This window comes from Cajanus cajan, chromosome 10, assembly GCF_000230855.2.
Source record: "Cajanus cajan strain Asha chromosome 10, NIPB_CcT2T_4, whole genome shotgun sequence".
NCBI classification, from domain to species: domain Eukaryota; kingdom Viridiplantae; phylum Streptophyta; class Magnoliopsida; order Fabales; family Fabaceae; genus Cajanus; species Cajanus cajan.
The window spans coordinates 48557716-48575171 of record NC_138526.1 but is presented as its reverse complement, the minus strand read 5'-3'; the positions used below and the strand labels follow the sequence as shown (position 1 = coordinate 48575171).

The following is a 17456-nucleotide window of genomic DNA, read 5'->3' as shown; positions in this document are numbered from 1 at the left end:
TTTGGTTTTTTTCCACTACGGTAAACACGTTATCTTTTTTTTTTTTCTTTTTTTTTTCTTCTAATAAAGTAGTATAATTTTATTTATTTATTTTTCTTATCATTTAAATATATTTTTAAGTCTAGATAAATTTAATTTTAGTTTATCGAATTTAAAATTAACTTTTTTAATACTATAATTTTAAAATATCTTATTTTAATCTTTATCTTTAAAATTTTATTAAAAAATTTGTCAAATATTATCATTTAAAATTTATTTACATTCTTATTAATGAAAATATTACATTTTAGATATATTATTGATAATTTGATAAATTAAAATAAAAATTTTAAAAATTATAATATTAAAAATAATAATTTCAAATTTAAAGGACTATAAATAAATTTATTTTAAATTTAAAAAATTAAAAATATATTTGATTTTTTTCTTAGAAACAATATTTGTATACAAATTAAAAATTTATAATGATGATGATATATAATACTAGAATCATATATGATCTTAATATATATTATATAAAACGAATTAATTTTCCCATATTACTTTCTCTCTCAAATTTTTTCATTAATTCACGCTCAACTGCACACAACAAAAGTTGATTTAAATGCACGACAGTTTTCAAAATAGTCTCTTTGCTATAGTAGCAGCAGGTTATATCACTATATGCCTATGTCATTTTTTATGCTATCCTTTCCTCTTCATTCATCAGTAGTTGTTTAACCTTCCATTTACCATGCAACTATATGTTCTTATCTTTTCTTTTAATGCTTAAAGTTGGATACATCGTTGATTATTCTTACTCCTTCACAACAACTCTTTTACTTTTCAATGGTCTTTTGTATTTTTGATTTTGTGCTTCATTGTGTATTATAAATTGAGAAAGCTTTAATCAGTTGGCATCTATGAATATTTCTTCTAAATATTTTTCTTCGTCTACAAATAGCTCTGCATTTATTTCTGATCAAGAACTGCTATTCCTCTCATCTCCAAGGATCAAGCACTTATTTGGCCAATTTGTAGTTGTTGCATACGACGTCCAATTTGTTGTTGTCTCAACCTATGTTTGCGATCAACTATTTACGGCGTGTTTGGAAAACTATTTTTTTAATAAAATCGTAAAAATACACTTTCCAAATCACTAAAATACAAAGTAATTATTTCTCTTTTCCGTTCTACGTATCTTTATAAAATTTTAACAATAAAACAAATACACATTTAGTATATATCTGTTTTAACATTTTCAACAGTCAAATTTATGTTTAATTCAATCCATTCACATTTATGTTTTTCTGTTTGACTTTATAAGAATGTATGTGGATTAGTGTTCAAAGACACCTTTAAATGTATTTGTATAAGTGTTTTCTCTTATATTACACTCATTCCCGGGCACCAAATGTGGCAGCAAAAATATGAAGGGTTGATGTTTCAATGGCTATTCAAATACACCCTTAGTCAATATTTACTCACTTTGGCAAGTGTTATAGGAGGATTCCATATATGGAGTTCCTTTGCAATCTGTTGTTCTATTATATTTCCCTGGCTTTTGTCAAATGTTATGCTTGGTCTGGGCTATTCGTGTTTCATTTCAGTATGAAAATTTTGGGTGACATTTTGGTTGGTATGATATTTACGAGATTAAGCCCTGCTTAATCTATTATATTTCCCTGCTTCTCGGTTGTGTAATCATAATTTTTTTTTTCTTTATTAACATCCTCAACTTCTATTTTATGCACACATGTATTGCATATTTGAGAGATCTCTCTCTTAATCGCTTTTGTTATTGTCTGTCGGGGTATATTATCTTTTTTTGAATATTAATTTTCTTCACTTTTGGTTCTCTAATCTAAACTATATTATCATTCAATTTTTGTGATTATTTCTGATCTAAGTTATCTCAGCATTTTATTGTTATGAAAAATTGTTATTGCTGTATGATATTGCTACATATGTAAAAGCAAATTTGGATGAACAAATTGAACTTTTGAAATCCGTTGATTTTATTAATCTATTTACAAGATCTTTATTTTATGATATTGCTGTAGATGGAAGCAAAATGGAATATATATTAACCGTATACTATATTTATCACAATGTGAATATCAACTTTCATATTTCTTACTTGGTAAGGATTTTCTTTGGGATGTCTTATACTGTGTTTTTTTTCTTCGTTGTTTTTCTTTCATTATTCATTTGAGAAAGCAAACAATTATATTAATGCATTTGCAATTAACATAATTATTTTGTTCCTCTACTGAAACCATGAAGCCAGTGATTAAGTTGTTCAACAATAATTTTGCCGAATCCAAAGTCATTTAAAATAATAATAATTTATGTTATATAAATTTTGTTAATAATATTATATTAATTTTTTAAATCTGACATGTTATACAATAAAAACTTTTTTACTCCGATTATAGTACTTTAATTAAAGTCCTTTTATAAATGTAAAGACTAAAAATATATTAAATTTTCAAATGAATTAATATCAAAATTGTAGATTATTTGGAGAAATTAAAAATATATTTTAGTCAATATAATAATAATAATACATTAATTTCTTAAAAAAAACATTTTTTATTAATAGGAACAAGAAGACACACAAAATAAACAAAAGGAGACCTAACGTAAGTACATAACACCTAAAATGTAAGCTAGAATTAAATGAGAAATCATAGAAGGACAAGAATCAAATACAATAGTTTTAGTATATATGGTTAGAAGATCCCATATTTGCAAGACCATCTGCACACATATTGGCTTCCCTGAAATCATGTTCAAAGGTGAGCTCCCACTTTTTGCTCTAGTAGTAAGATTGGATCTTCCTTGTAATAAAAGCATGGGGATGAAAGGAGATATCAACCTATTGAATGAGTTGTAAGGCTAGATAGCAAATAGTTCAACTACTAGTGAGGTTGTGAAATCGTAACCAGTAATGGAAAAAATACTTTTAAAATCAGTTATTTTTTATTTTTAAAATCGGTTTTCTAACCGATTTTAAAAAGTGACACTTTTAACATTGGTCATTGACTAATGTTAAAAGTATATCGGTCATACATCAACCGATTTTAAAAGTAAGACTTTTAACATCGGTCATGCATAAACCGGTTTTAAAAGTTAGACTTTTAAATTGGTACAGGTCGTTCCAGTTTCCTCAAAAGGCCTAAAACTGTAGTCTGGAACGGCCCGTACTACAATCAGAACGGCTCGTTCTTCAGTTAGAAGGGCTAGTACTGCAGTTAGAATGGGTCGCTCTGATTGCAAAATGGTCCGTTCTGCAATCAGAACGGCACGTTCTAATATCAGTACGGGTCGTATTGCAACCAGAACAGGTTATTCTAATTGCAATACGACCTGTATGGCAACTAGAATGGGTCGTTCTGATTGCAGAACGGGCCGTTCCAGATTCAAAATTTACCAAAATGCACAACATGAGAAAAAAAAATTAGAATATTACCTTGATATAGTAGTCTTGCAAAGAAAATAAGAAGCTAGGAACTTTAGATGTGAGTGCGAGAGAGAGTAAAGAAAGAAATGGAGAAAAAGATTAAAGAGAATGGAGGGAAAGATCAAAGAGAATAGAGGGAAAGAGAATAAATATAGGCATTGACATTTTTAAAATCGGTTATTTAAGAACCGATTTTAAAAGTAGCACTTTTAAAATCGGTTCTTAAGGAGCCGATGTTAAAAGTAGCTTTTAAAACCGGTTCTTAAGTAGCCGATTTTAAAAGTAACACTGTTAACCGATTTTAAAAGTAGCATTTTTAAAATTGACTCTTAAGTAACCGATTTTAAAAGTGCGACTACTTAAGAACCGATTTTAAAAGCTACTTTTAATATCGGCTCCTTAAGAATCAATTTTAAAAGTTGCATCAGCCTTTTAAAATCAATTAAAAAGTATTCGATTTAAAAAGTAATTTCATTATTTATAAAATTGTCACCGCGTCACTTTTAAAATCGGCTGGTTAAGAGCCGATTTTAAAATCCGATTTTAAAAGTTATTTTTGTACTTTGGTGCACAAAACCCAATGATATAGCTGCCTCTACTATCATGAATAACTCCACTAAATCCTAAAGCCAAGGAGCAATAGCTGGAACCATATCTTGAATAACTGCATGAAGGCTTCTGACTTGATTTATAATTAATAAACTAATTTAATCAAAAAAAATTTGTTCATGATTTCGTCATTCCTAGATCTCCATAAATACCAACAGATGACAACAAAGAACCATTAACTGAGGAGAATTGTTGTTGCAACCAGGTATTAAGATCAACGAGATTCCAAGCTAAGAATTTTATAAATTCAAGGAGTTTTGATGACCAAAGATTAGACCAAACAGTATCCCATTAACAGTCAATGATGGGTCTAGAGTCTTGAGCCACCAGTAAGATGATTTTGTAGAATATACTCGATCTTGGGTTGGATGCCAAATTAGTTGATCATCAACATCCTCATTAACATGGAACCCATGATGATCTATTGAATATTATGAGGAATGCAGGTAGCTACTTGTTGGAAATTCCAACTACCATTAACATAAATGTCCTGAACAAGTAGCCGAGAGTCCATGATGTGAACATAGTCCACATTGTTACATAAGTGTCCTTCCATAAACCACTTATCAAACCATAATAAAATAAGCCCTACCCCAACATGAATAATGAAGCCATCTTGCAACAACTCCCTGGCTTTTAAAATAGAGGACCAAAAATAAGATGAATTCTCTTGAACCAAAGGCTCGAAGAATAGAAGTAGTTCTTCAAGTAATTGTCCATAAGAAGCTAAACACACAATTTATAATGATGATGCATGAGACTCCAAATGTGTTTTCCTAGTAGAGAAGCATTCTACTCCCTGGCATAACAAACAGTGAGCACGTACCCATGTATTTTTTCCCTCATGATAACGCTTCAGCTCACCCAATGCGAAGTAGATTTTTCCTAGATAAAACATCTAGTCAATTTATCTATATCATCACAAGTTCCCTCAAGCATCCAACAATTTTGCATGACATAGGTTGGAATGGCTGGTAAAATTGAATTAGCTAGAGTGGCACGCCCAAACATGTCCTCCGATCCATTTGTAACGTTTTTCCTAGAAGTGTAGCGACCCCTTTGAAGCCTAAATCCAACATGCTACATTCATTCATCATTTGGGTTGGCAAGGCAGCTCTAAAGAAGAAGGCATAACCAAAATCTTCATTGCTAGACAAGACCTCGTTGAGATCCCCCCATCATGATCCAAGGAGCATCAATAGAGTTTTTGAGTTGCATTAGGTGGTCCCAAAGTAAAAGTTGCATTGGGGATTGGAGAGGCATAAATTGTAGAACAATGCCATTTACAAGTTCCCCTAATCAATATGAAACTAATTACTTGAGAGGTTTGAGCGATCAAAGAGAAAGTGTTGTTATGCAAATTAGAAAGAAACCATATACCACTAGAATGTCCACGAGCCCCTTGCACAAAGATAGCTCTATAACTCAAGGAGGTCCAGTGTTTTTCCACTTTATTGAACAAAGCATGTGTCTCATTGAGTAGAAATTAGAGGGGTAGTGAACCTTCACCAAATCACAAATGTGACGCCATGTGCAACAACCCACTACACTGTAGACGTTCCAAGAAAATATTGAAATATCATAGAAAGAATCCATAAAACTACATTTAAAGGAACCAAACAACATATGGTAAGTTCCTCTGGTGGGGTTGGTGGGACCATCTCCCCACTGTTTCTTGCCCACCTCACCTCCTTTGGAGACCCTTGTAGAGAAAATTAGTTTTTCTACCATCGTAAATACAATTATAATGGACTCGTTAAAAAAAGACAGATTTAAAAGTGTATATCAACAACTAACTCAATATTATTCAAGTAATTAATAACTATAAAAAATTAATTTTTTTTAATTCTTTTTGATACCATGATATTAATAGAAGTATCTACTAGTCTCCTTCTGAACGTTCCCTGATGTTATTTTTTTATCAAATCAAAAACTTGAATTTGAGACCTTGAAGTTTAAGGATCAATTGCAATACTAATTGAATCAACGCACATTGCATCCATGGATTAAGAGCATAAATGAGTCAAGTTGAGCTAAATTTGCATGAATTCATTATCCAACCTGATTAGAATTCAATAGGTTGAATTAAATTAAATTTAATCAATCGAGTCAAACATAATTAAATTTATTTAATTTATGTAAAAATTTAAATATTTCATTATAAATATAAATCATATGATATCTTATTATAAATACAATATTATCAACTTATAAAGTAAATAATGATATAAATTAAATTATATTACTATATTATTATAATATTATCAATTAAAAAATACAAAACTTATTACTAACAAAAAAAATTATAAAAAAAAATTATCTTAAATAAATTCAAATACTAATATTATTATTGTTATTATTTATTATATAATCACATCGAATTAGATCATCAGTTAAAAAATAAATAATTTATTATCCGACCCTAAAATATGAAATTTTGATTGGAAAGAATGGAAATTGATCCGAACACTTGAAAAAAAAAAAAAGTTAGTTTGAGTCAGATTTTCAAACATGCTTAGACAGTACCATGAATCGTGAATTGTTCTGACAAATCACAAATGTATATAGGTAGGCGGGAAGTCGCCATCATGCCCCATGCGATTGCCAATTTCTAACTTCGCAGAAGTACTTGAACTTAAAGACAATCAAATCAAATACAGAAAAATAAAAAAAATAAAAAAAAGACATAATAATATAATAATGCAAACAATAAAAAAAAAATGCTAACCTTAGTTAAGAAAGCGGCTCTTTTACCTTAGTTAAGAAAGCGGCTCTTTCACCACCGCGTGACTATATAGATACTGCATTTTACTTAGAAGTTAGATGTTAGAATGATGTATTGTTTAGGTTACGTGGTTTAGACTTAAGGGAACACACCTTGTGAAGAAGGAGGGAGATTTACGAGTGAATCCGAATGCATGTCGAAATCCAACATAGGCGTGCATCCCTGAATCAGAAGATCATGTACAATATGAAGAAGCAGACGAAAAAAAGGAAAATATGAAGAAAGAATAAGTAATATTTTGATGGATTTTCTTACTACACTTATGTGGACCCTTTTGCCTACCACACTCGAGCATTTGTATTTGTGTCGTATATATTTGTAGGGCGAGTTAGGGAGAGGAGAGAGTAAGAGAGCAAGAAGTAATGAAGCGTGTTCATAATGTTTTAAAGTCAAAGGAGGAGAGGCTGACTGTTGGGGTAGTAAACAATCCATGTTTTAAATATTGTTTTATTATCACTGCAAATTTTACTAATTTAAAATACATGGCATTCAATCATTATTGGAAATTATTATTATTATCAGTCAACTCTCAATTTAATCAAAGGAGATAAATAAGGAAGAAAGAGATAGAGAGGAGAAAATATGGAAGAAATGGGATAAACTTTCAATTGTATTTTTTATTTTATCTTATTTGGTATTCCAGTAGTTTAGCCAATGAAACCTAAACCCTAAACCTTAAATAAAATAATTATTAAAATAATGAAAAATTAAAAAAAAAAGTAATTATGTTAGATAATTTGTAAAGTAACCACTAAAATCAAATAAAACACTTCGAATAATATATGCCAGATTTTAAATTTGAACCTTAACGTGATTATTGTAATTTTATGAATAAAAAAACTTGTAAATCACCTTGTTATGTGATCAAGTTTAACTAATAAAATATTTAATATTACACATCTTTTTAGTATTCATGTTATATTCTCTTTGTCAAAAAAAAGTCTAAAATACATGACATTGGTTATATCAGTATTTAAAAAATATAAATATAAATATAAAAACAAATTTATATATATATATATATATATATATATATATATATATATATTTTGTATGTGTGTATAAATATATGTGCATGTGTGAGAGTGATAAATAATTTATTTATTTCAAGAGAAAATCTATCTAAACTTATTTCACTCAATAACTCATATTCTATAACAATTTTTAACAATGTAACTAATAAATTAAAAGTATAAATCAATTCTACATTTAAAAAAAAATTAAAAATTATTTCATACTTTATTTTATTAATTCAAATATCAACAAATAGTCTTCTTCTTTGTCGTCTTCTTCACACTCAAGTTATTTTTTCCTTTTATTTTCAATATTTTTTTATGTTTTATTGTTCATATTATTAACATGATTGTTTTTGTTGTTTGTAGCGATGTATTGTTGATTTGAGGATGAATGGGATTGGGAAATAAAGTAAAATGGTGGGGAAAAGGCAACAATTAAAGGCGTTTAGCAGGAGTTTGGGACAGGTGCAATAGAGGAACTTTAGATAAGGGAAGGATGTTGCAAGAGAGGAGCATGTTGAAGACATGGAATGAGGCACTTCAAGAACCCAAAGGCATCGATGAAAAGAGTGTTGTGAAAAAACAGTGACTATAATATATATATATATATATATATATATATATATATATATATATATAAAGTGTTTTACATTGATTTTATTATAGTTGACATTAAAATTTAACTGTGTGTGTCAATTAGTTGTCCAACATAGAAAATTAAAACTTTTTATAATGTCTATATTTATGATGATCTAAAATAAACATAAAATACAATGTCTTCACTAGTAATGATTATAAAAATACATCAAATATATATGAGTAGGAAACGTTGCTTTAAGACACTCTATTCTTGAGGGTACAGTTGCAAAAAAAAAAAAAAAAAAAAAACTTTAAAAAGTTGCATTAGAAAAGAGAAAGTGATGTTAAAGAGTAAAGACAAAGAAAGGCAATAATGGAAAACTAAGAAAATTAGAAGAGCTGGAGGTGAATGTATTGACAAGAGGGAGGTGAGGTTCAAGACAATGAACAGACGAGAGCGAACAGGGCGGAGGTGACAAACATAAAGAATCTCTCTTAAAAATAAAGATATAAAATTTGGGCCAAAAGAAAATTAAAAAGGTCACCAAGAAACCTAAAATACAATAAAACACACAAAGTTTCAAGGTAAAACCATAAAATGTAATGAAATTTACATCTAAAATATCTTAATTTTATTATTTTTTATGTTTCATAAGTATTGTACACTCCACAAAAATAAATATAATTGATTTTTCTATTTTTCTTAGATCATTTGATCCTAGTAAGTCTTTTAAGTCTTTATCCTATCTAATAATTTATATTGTTTCTTACATAAAAAAAACTTAAAAAACAATAATATAAATTTTAAAAAAATGTATTTTACGATAAAAATATATATATCTAGATACTTTAATTTTGAACATAAAATATACATAAATGCACTAAAAATGTGTAGAAAAATATATAAATTATGACTTAAAAAGATACGTGTCAGTGTGGTCAAGTAGATTTAATCCTATATTTAGTTGAGTAGAAAGAGAGTGAGAGAAAAGAAAAAATTTGAAATTTAAATTAAAAGGAAAGTAAAAAGGAAAAACAAAATTTGAATTTTTGTCTCTAGAAATCAACTTTCCTATTCATTTTTGTTTCACTTTGTCTTAAAAAAATTGTATTTTGTTGTTTCCTTTTTTTCTAATCTTTTTCCTTTCACTTTTATCTTTTTCAAATATAAACAAAATATATGTAAAAACCAATCAAATAATTAAATTTAATGTAAAATTATTGTTTTAATCAAAAAATTATTTTTCACTCCTACACAAACCTGTTTTTTAAGAATAAACTAAGTTTCACACTTTTTTTTTTTTATCTAACTTAATTTTATTATACGACTAATGGTATGAAATGACTGAGAACCGTGACTTTTGCAGTGAACGAATGCGTGTTTGGCCCGAAATTGCTAATGATAAAAACAAAACAAGGAACAGGTTGACTCAGCATGCGCACAGCTATTAATAATAATAGTGACAAAATACAGTTTTGACATCAATAGCTTACCATTTAATATTTATGATGTTTAACTCATGATGCATCTCGTCTCAGTCACATGTAAAGCAATGTTTAACTGTTTCATCTTCATGCTTCCTTGAAAATGAATTTTGACATCAAATGGATCAAAGTTATTAACACTTTTTATTTAGAAGTTTGTTAGACATACATATCCAACAAATCTGAAGTTATACTAATGAAAAAAAAAATGTTTCGATTTTTCTACCTGGATGATATATATGAAGTCACAAGTCTAATTTAATTCTTCAGGAACAACTGGTCTCTACTATTAACATAAATAATGTCACACTTCTAATTAACCATGTTTGAATACAACTTGTCTCTTGCTCTACCTCGTTTTGAAACATACTATTCTTGTTTCACCCTTAGTTTGAATAAGTACATTTAGAAAAGAGAAAAGAAAATAAAAAATATTTTTTTAAAATATTAAATAGAAAAAAAAATAAGAATTAAATTTGTGAGATGTCCTACAAAAGATAATTCCCCAATCGTGAATCATGAGATGATAGAAGGAAGTGATGTTTTATTTTTCTTTTTCTTTTGAGTTTTAATTAATATTTAAAAAAATTAAGTTATTTTTTATGTTAAAAAAATATATTAACAAAAAATATATATTTTTAAGTCAAATCCACTTTTTTTAACTACTTAAAAGAGATAGTATTTATTTATTTTCACAGCCTTTTTCTATAATCCGACAAACTTAATTTATTTTATTTTGTTCCTGTTTTTATTCTTTTAAACAACACATATTTCATACTCTATTTTTATTTTAACTCTCCTTCTTATTTAACTTTTATTTTTTTTTCTCAATTCACTCCTAATAATTAAAACAAAAGATGAAAAATCTAATAATTAATATATGAAGAACTTTACACAATTTTTTTACAGAGAAATATAGCAGTTTTGAATGTATATGTCAAATTATGTTTCCAAGCATTAAAAGGTGACAAAATCAAATTATATTATTTTATGTTTTTAGTTTTTTTTTTAAATTAGAAAATTTTGATTTTAGTCATTATATTTTTTTTTTACTTTAAGATTTAAAATTATATTTTTATATCTTTATTATTATGCGATTATTTTTAACTTAATTACGTACTTTTTATAAGATTAAGTCATTATTTCAAGTACATAATTATCTATGATATCATGTAAATGTTAATATTTTATACCTATACCTATTTTATAAATTCTTAAAATAAATACTATTTTATTTATATTAAAATGAAGATTAAAAATAATAATAAATTTAAATCTTAAAATAATGAAAAATTAAAAAAATATTTTTTAAAGACCAAAATTCAAAATTTATTTATTTTATGAGACTAAAACTAATGTTACAAATTTTAAAAGAATCAAAAGTTAATATATATATATATATATATATATATATATATATATATATATATATAAAAGATCAAAATTAAAACACATTTATTTTATAGAAATTAAAAAAATTTATTATTATTTTGTTTTTGACTAATAAACATAATTATTATTACTAGAGTTTGACCATATATAAGTAACATTTGTTGTTTGTTTTTATTTTTAATTCAAAATTAATTAATAAGATCATTACTTTTAACTCAATTGAAGTTTCTTTAAAAACAATGAAATAAAGAATTGTAAAAGTAAAAAAAATTGAAAATAAAAAAATAAGGATGCAAATAAATTGTATTTGACTTTTAATTAAGGATGTAAATAAGTTAGATTTTAAACAGGGACATATAATTTGTAGTAGCATGTTTAATAAAATAAATAAATTTAAATCTCAAAAAATTATTTAGTTTAAAAAATTAAATTTAAATTTATAAAAAAAGTCTATTAAATTTCATAAATTTATTTATTTAACTATATAATATAATAAAAATTTATATACATGTTATATTATTAATGATATAAGTAAATTTATAATATAAAAAATAGATTATTTGTATTTTTAACATTTTTATTATATTTAAATATTTTATATTTCTTGTTTATACGAAATAAATAAATAGAATATAAAAACTTAATTGTTGCATTTTGCATGTTCTTTTCTTTAATTTTTATAATTGATTATTAAAATATTTTGAATAAGATATTTTAAAAAATTGTAAAATTATTACCTTCCATCATAATATGTTCATAAATGTACATTAGTATATTAAAAGAAAATAATACAAGTCTCTCACTTATCATAGATGTAGTCATAATATATGAATGCATGTAAGGAGTGTATTAGATAAAATATCAGTATCACACTAGAAATAAAATCACAATATATAAGTGAGACAAATTTTTGTTAAAAAAAAGTGCCACAAATGATATTAAAAATTCATTAATTCAATTATAATTTAATAGACTTAAATCAACTATTTTGCTTATACAAAAATATGATTGAATTTAAGAATTATTAGAACCACCTCAATCCTTATAATCAGAGACAGCTTTCTTAAATCTACCGATAATCTAACTCAGACAGCTAAAATAGATTTTAACTCACGGGCATGTTCACCTGTTTACATTCTGAACCTGATATGGAGTTATCCAACGTCACATGATATCATTACAAATAATTTCTTTTTATGACACTAGATTACCTGTTTGGGTAAAAAAGGTGTAAATGAGAAAAAGAGTATTTATGATATGCTTCATTTAATTTCTTATTAAATGAAAATAGTGTAATAAAGAGCTGAAAATGAAACTGCACCACTTCTGTGAGAGTCTTGAATAGCCATATATACTCTCACCCATCTTCCGAATGGAAGAAGCTATAGATTCACGTGAGAGAAAGAGAGTGGCAACAATGTCTGGTGTGTGGGTTTTCGACAAGAAGGGGGTGGCGAGGCTGATAACACACCCAACCAAGGAATCCTTCGAGCAGAAAGAGCCAAAGCAACCTGGCACAGCCACCGCACCAGGCGCTAGGCCAAGAGTCTTGGTCTATCTCCCGAGCAACCAGGTCATTCGCTCCTACACCGAACTCGAGCAGCGACTCACCGAACTCGGCTGGACTCGCTACCGTGACTCTGACCACTCAGACCTCATTCAGTTCCACCGCTCCGACACCTCTTCCCACCTCATCTCTCTCCCCAAAAACTTTGCCAACTTTAAGCACTTCCACTTCTACGACATCGTTGTTAAGAATCGTTCCTTCTTTCAAGTCCGCGACCCCACTCTGCTCTTTGAATCATTTCAACCATAGACTCTCTCCTCCCATCTCAATGTCCTTGTTATGTTAAAAATTCAAATCTCATGTCAACAGAAATGAGACTAACATAGAGTATATCAGTGAGACACAAATCTCAACTTATTTGAAATTTAGGTTTAATTTAAACTTAAAAAAAATAATGGTCTCTTATTTTTGTACTCTATTTTAATGTTATTTCTAGTCAACATGAGCATTGAATTTTTCCCATATTTATCCTTATGAACAATCCTAATGTGCACTTTAATTTTTAGCCAAATATAGATTTGCATGTTTTTTTTTCTTCATATTTGCCTTCTCATCACTCCTTAATTCCTTGATTTTCACTTTTTCTCATTTGGCCTTGATTGGATTGATTTACGATTTCACATAATTGTAATCGCTAATTGAGCTCAAGTTTGTTATGTTTGAAGTTGCATGTGTTGGAAGATTATTTCAAATACTACACTACTATCCTCGTAGCTATTGGTGGATTTATGTGCTTGCTTTTTTATTTAAATTGAATATTGAAAAAGACTGCAGTATTGTTCAGGTCAGACGCTAGCTTCTTTACCTTTTTTGTATATGTATTAATTATAGCCACTGTAGGTTACATGCAGAAGTTATTTTAAAACCCTAAATTGGTCATTAATGAAGGCAACTATAATATGTCGTGTTGTGTGTACGTACGTAGATGAAGATAACTATCTAGTTGCGATGATGAGTTGGAAACGAACTAATGGCAGGGAGGTAAATAAGTGAAGAAATGTGGAATGATTCGTAGATAGAATTGTTAGGGCATGGGGTGAGTTTCGTGTGTGATTAGTGAATGCAGGCGATGTGTTGTAAAAAGCTGAAATAGATGATGCAAGATCTTAGATAAGGTAGTAGGTGTCGATCTCAAGGCTGCTACACTAGTGTACTTTTGTACTATCTTATATATCTTTGTATGAGCCATGAGGGACCATCATTTGAGGCCTATAAAGGCTATGAGAGACTCTAGTGTACCATGGATGGTCATAGAGCTAGCTAAGGTTTGTGGAGAAGGACGAGGGGGTGAGAAAGAGAAAGAGCGTCGTTTGTTTTTCTACATGAACTCATTGCATGTATCATATGGTCAAACAAAATCCCCTACTGTGCTGACTGAAATTCAGTGGTCCTACCTTTTTTTATTTTATTATAACATATATATAATAATAAAGGGGAAGCACTTTTTTCTAGATTTAATGGCACAGTGCTGAGTAGATTTTAGGAACTGAGAGAGATTTGCAACGCAGAGTACAGCATAGCAAAAGGAGAAAGAATCATACCTTCTGATTAGACGTAACGACTGAGCCATTGCATACATACATGTAACATGCATAGATATTAGATGATTAAAAACTAATGTTATTGCCTGCGACGGTACCAATGATTCTAGTTATCGTTTCTGCCTGTTAATCATTCATCTGTGACTCTAATTAATAAATTCTTAATATTTTTTTACAATGATATTAGAAAGAAATATTTTCGATTAAAAGTAATAATTTTTGTTAAGATATTCTGAGCCATACAGTGTATTTTTTTAATGTAAATTATTTTATATTTAAGATTACAACTTATTCTGTATAATTTAGTTAAATACTTGATACTATTATTACTGTACTAGTAAATTTTTTAATATTTTTGTGCTGATATAAAATTTAATTAGATTATAACTATTCTTTTTTATTAATTAATTAAACTTATCATGCTAGACGTTATTTTTTAATAATTTCCTAAAATATTATCGTAATTATTTTTAAATGTTATTTCAAGATTTTTTATAGATCTTTCTTTGATTGTTATTAATTCATTCTTTAATATTAACATAATATATAATGACTTCCTAATTACATATAAATTTGAATTATTAATAAAAATTGATCGAGTTAGAACTTGGAAAATTTTTTTTTGTAAGATTATCAATTTTAAGTTATTGGTGTGTAGAAAAAAGAACTGAATCGATTGTAATTACTAAGTGCGTGTTTGGTTTCACGTTTGAAACGTGAAAAATCACGTTAACGTGGAAGCTATACATTATAACTTTCACGTTGAACGTGATTTTTCACGTTTCAAACGTGAAACCAAACATGCACTAAGTACTTCAAAGTTTGTTTGTTAGTGTTTAACTAAGAAAAAAGAGTCACAAGATTGTGAATGATCCACGCAGCATCCACCAATCAAGGATGCAAGTGGTATATCTAGTCAACTAACTTTTTTTTTTATTTTTTTTTTATTTTTTATGAATGATACTTACCGACACAACCTTTAAATAAACTTTCATTTGGCAGGTAAATAGTTGGAAGACATGGCAATTTGTTACACAAATGATGAATGTGATAGCCTAAATTGACCGAATAAAACCGTTATTCGATCATGATCACGAATTGATTTGTACAATTTTGTACATTTTTTTTAAATTTAATTTAATCTAACTTGATTAATGAAATTAAATTGATTAGATTAATATAATTAAATTTATTTTTTTTATAAAAAATTTAATATTTTAAAATAAATATAAATATTTAATATTTTATTATAAATATAATGTTATTAATTTATAAAATAAATAATAATATAAAAATAATTTATTAATTTATTATATTATTATCAACTCAAATAATATATAAAATAAATATTAAAACAAATATAATATATTATTATAATATTATTACGAATTGAGTCACGTCACAAGTAAAAAATATAAAAATTCGTGACTCAACTTGTATTGTGTTGAATTTTAATAAAGTTAGATCAAATTTAACACAAACACTTAAAAAAAATTTAACTCAAAATCTTTGAATCAATTTGAGCTCATCAGAGTTCACAGATTATGCATATCTATTTACGATTCTAGTTAATACAATTGACGTGATAGTGGAATAAGCATTCGATATGGCTCTGAAATATATTTGATTGGTCAACAAAGGCACCACTGGGCTAGGATCACCCTAAGTAGGGGTGGGTATGGATCGGTTTTTTTAAAAAAACCAATCCAAACTGATTCGATTCATTTTTAAATGGATTGGTTTAGTAGATTTCGATCCGATTTAGTTTACTGATCTGATTTTGAACCGAATCTAATTAATGGATAAGTTTCGAACCAATTTCGATCTAGATTTATAGATTAATTCATTTTAAAAATGGATCGGATAAAAACTAGTTTAAAACCGGATTTTTGAAACCAGTTTCTTAACCAGTTTTTTGAAACCAAATTCTTAAAACAGATTTTTTAAACCAATTTTTTGAACCAAATTTTGTAAAGCAATTTTTTTAACCCAATTTTTAAATTTGTTTTTTTAATCATATTTTTTACCAATATTTTTAAACCCAGATTTTAAAACTATTTTTTAGAAATAAAAGGAATAAACTATAACATGAAAAAATAAGAAAGAGAGATATCTTAAATTTGATTTTTTAAAAAAATTGACTAAACTCAATTTTACGTTAAAAAATTGTATAAACTTAATTTCATTAAAAAATTTGACTAAAGCGAAGATACACATTTAATTTATTATTTGTGTAACATAATTCTAGTTTAATTTTATGTTTAATAGTTTAGTTGTAATATTTTTTATTAGAAAATAAAAAATTTAAATAACATTTACTGAAATTAATATCATATTGTATAAATAAATATTGAAATAAAAATCAGATTGAAATTAAAAAAAATGATTGAAGTATGATTAACCTGCCAACGTAACTACTGTTGAAAAAAACAAAAAACAAATATAAAACACATATGATTGATGTAGTGGATTTTCGTGGCAGTTAATAGAATTCAGTAGTTGTAACAAGAGGCTCAAGAGTGCAATGCGTAGCCGCGTAGAAGACTAGGAGCACTGGAGCAGCGCAGTTGGCCGCAGCGACAGTTCGGATACGAAAAAAGTAAAAATTGATTTTTTTAAGGGTTTGGATCCGAACCGTTTAAGTAAACTGGTTTGGTTAATTAGTTTTTTCTAAATCGGTTCAGTTCGGATATTTTATGTTTGGATTGATTATTTTTTGGATTAGTTCGGTTCAATTTTAAATGGTTCGGTTTGGTTCGGCTTTTTTGCACACCCCTAACCCTAAGAGATCAATGTGAGAGCTAGACAGAGAGGATCAGAAGCTCAAAATTACTCTAAAAAAAAAGACTTACATGCATATTTAAAATAATTTTATTGGCTTATTTAAAATTAATTTTATTAATTTATTTAATATTTTTAATGTAAATGAAAGTTTTAAATAGACTAATAGGTTAGACTTCTAAAATGTTAAGGCTAGATCTACAAAGATGTGATAGATAATATACTAAACTTAGATATTTTGATTTTATAAAATAAG

The 17456-nt window shown here is 27.3% G+C and overlaps 1 protein-coding gene across 1 annotated transcript; it reads left to right on the top strand.

The window, feature by feature from the left end:
* Positions 1–12683: 12683 nt before the first annotated feature.
* On the top strand, positions 12684–13127 carry LOC109805667 (flowering-promoting factor 1). Its single transcript, XM_020367838.1, has one exon. The coding sequence runs from the start codon at positions 12684–12686 to the stop codon at positions 13125–13127; it is 444 nt and encodes a 147-aa protein (XP_020223427.1).
* The last annotated feature ends 4329 nt before the right edge of the window (positions 13128–17456 follow it).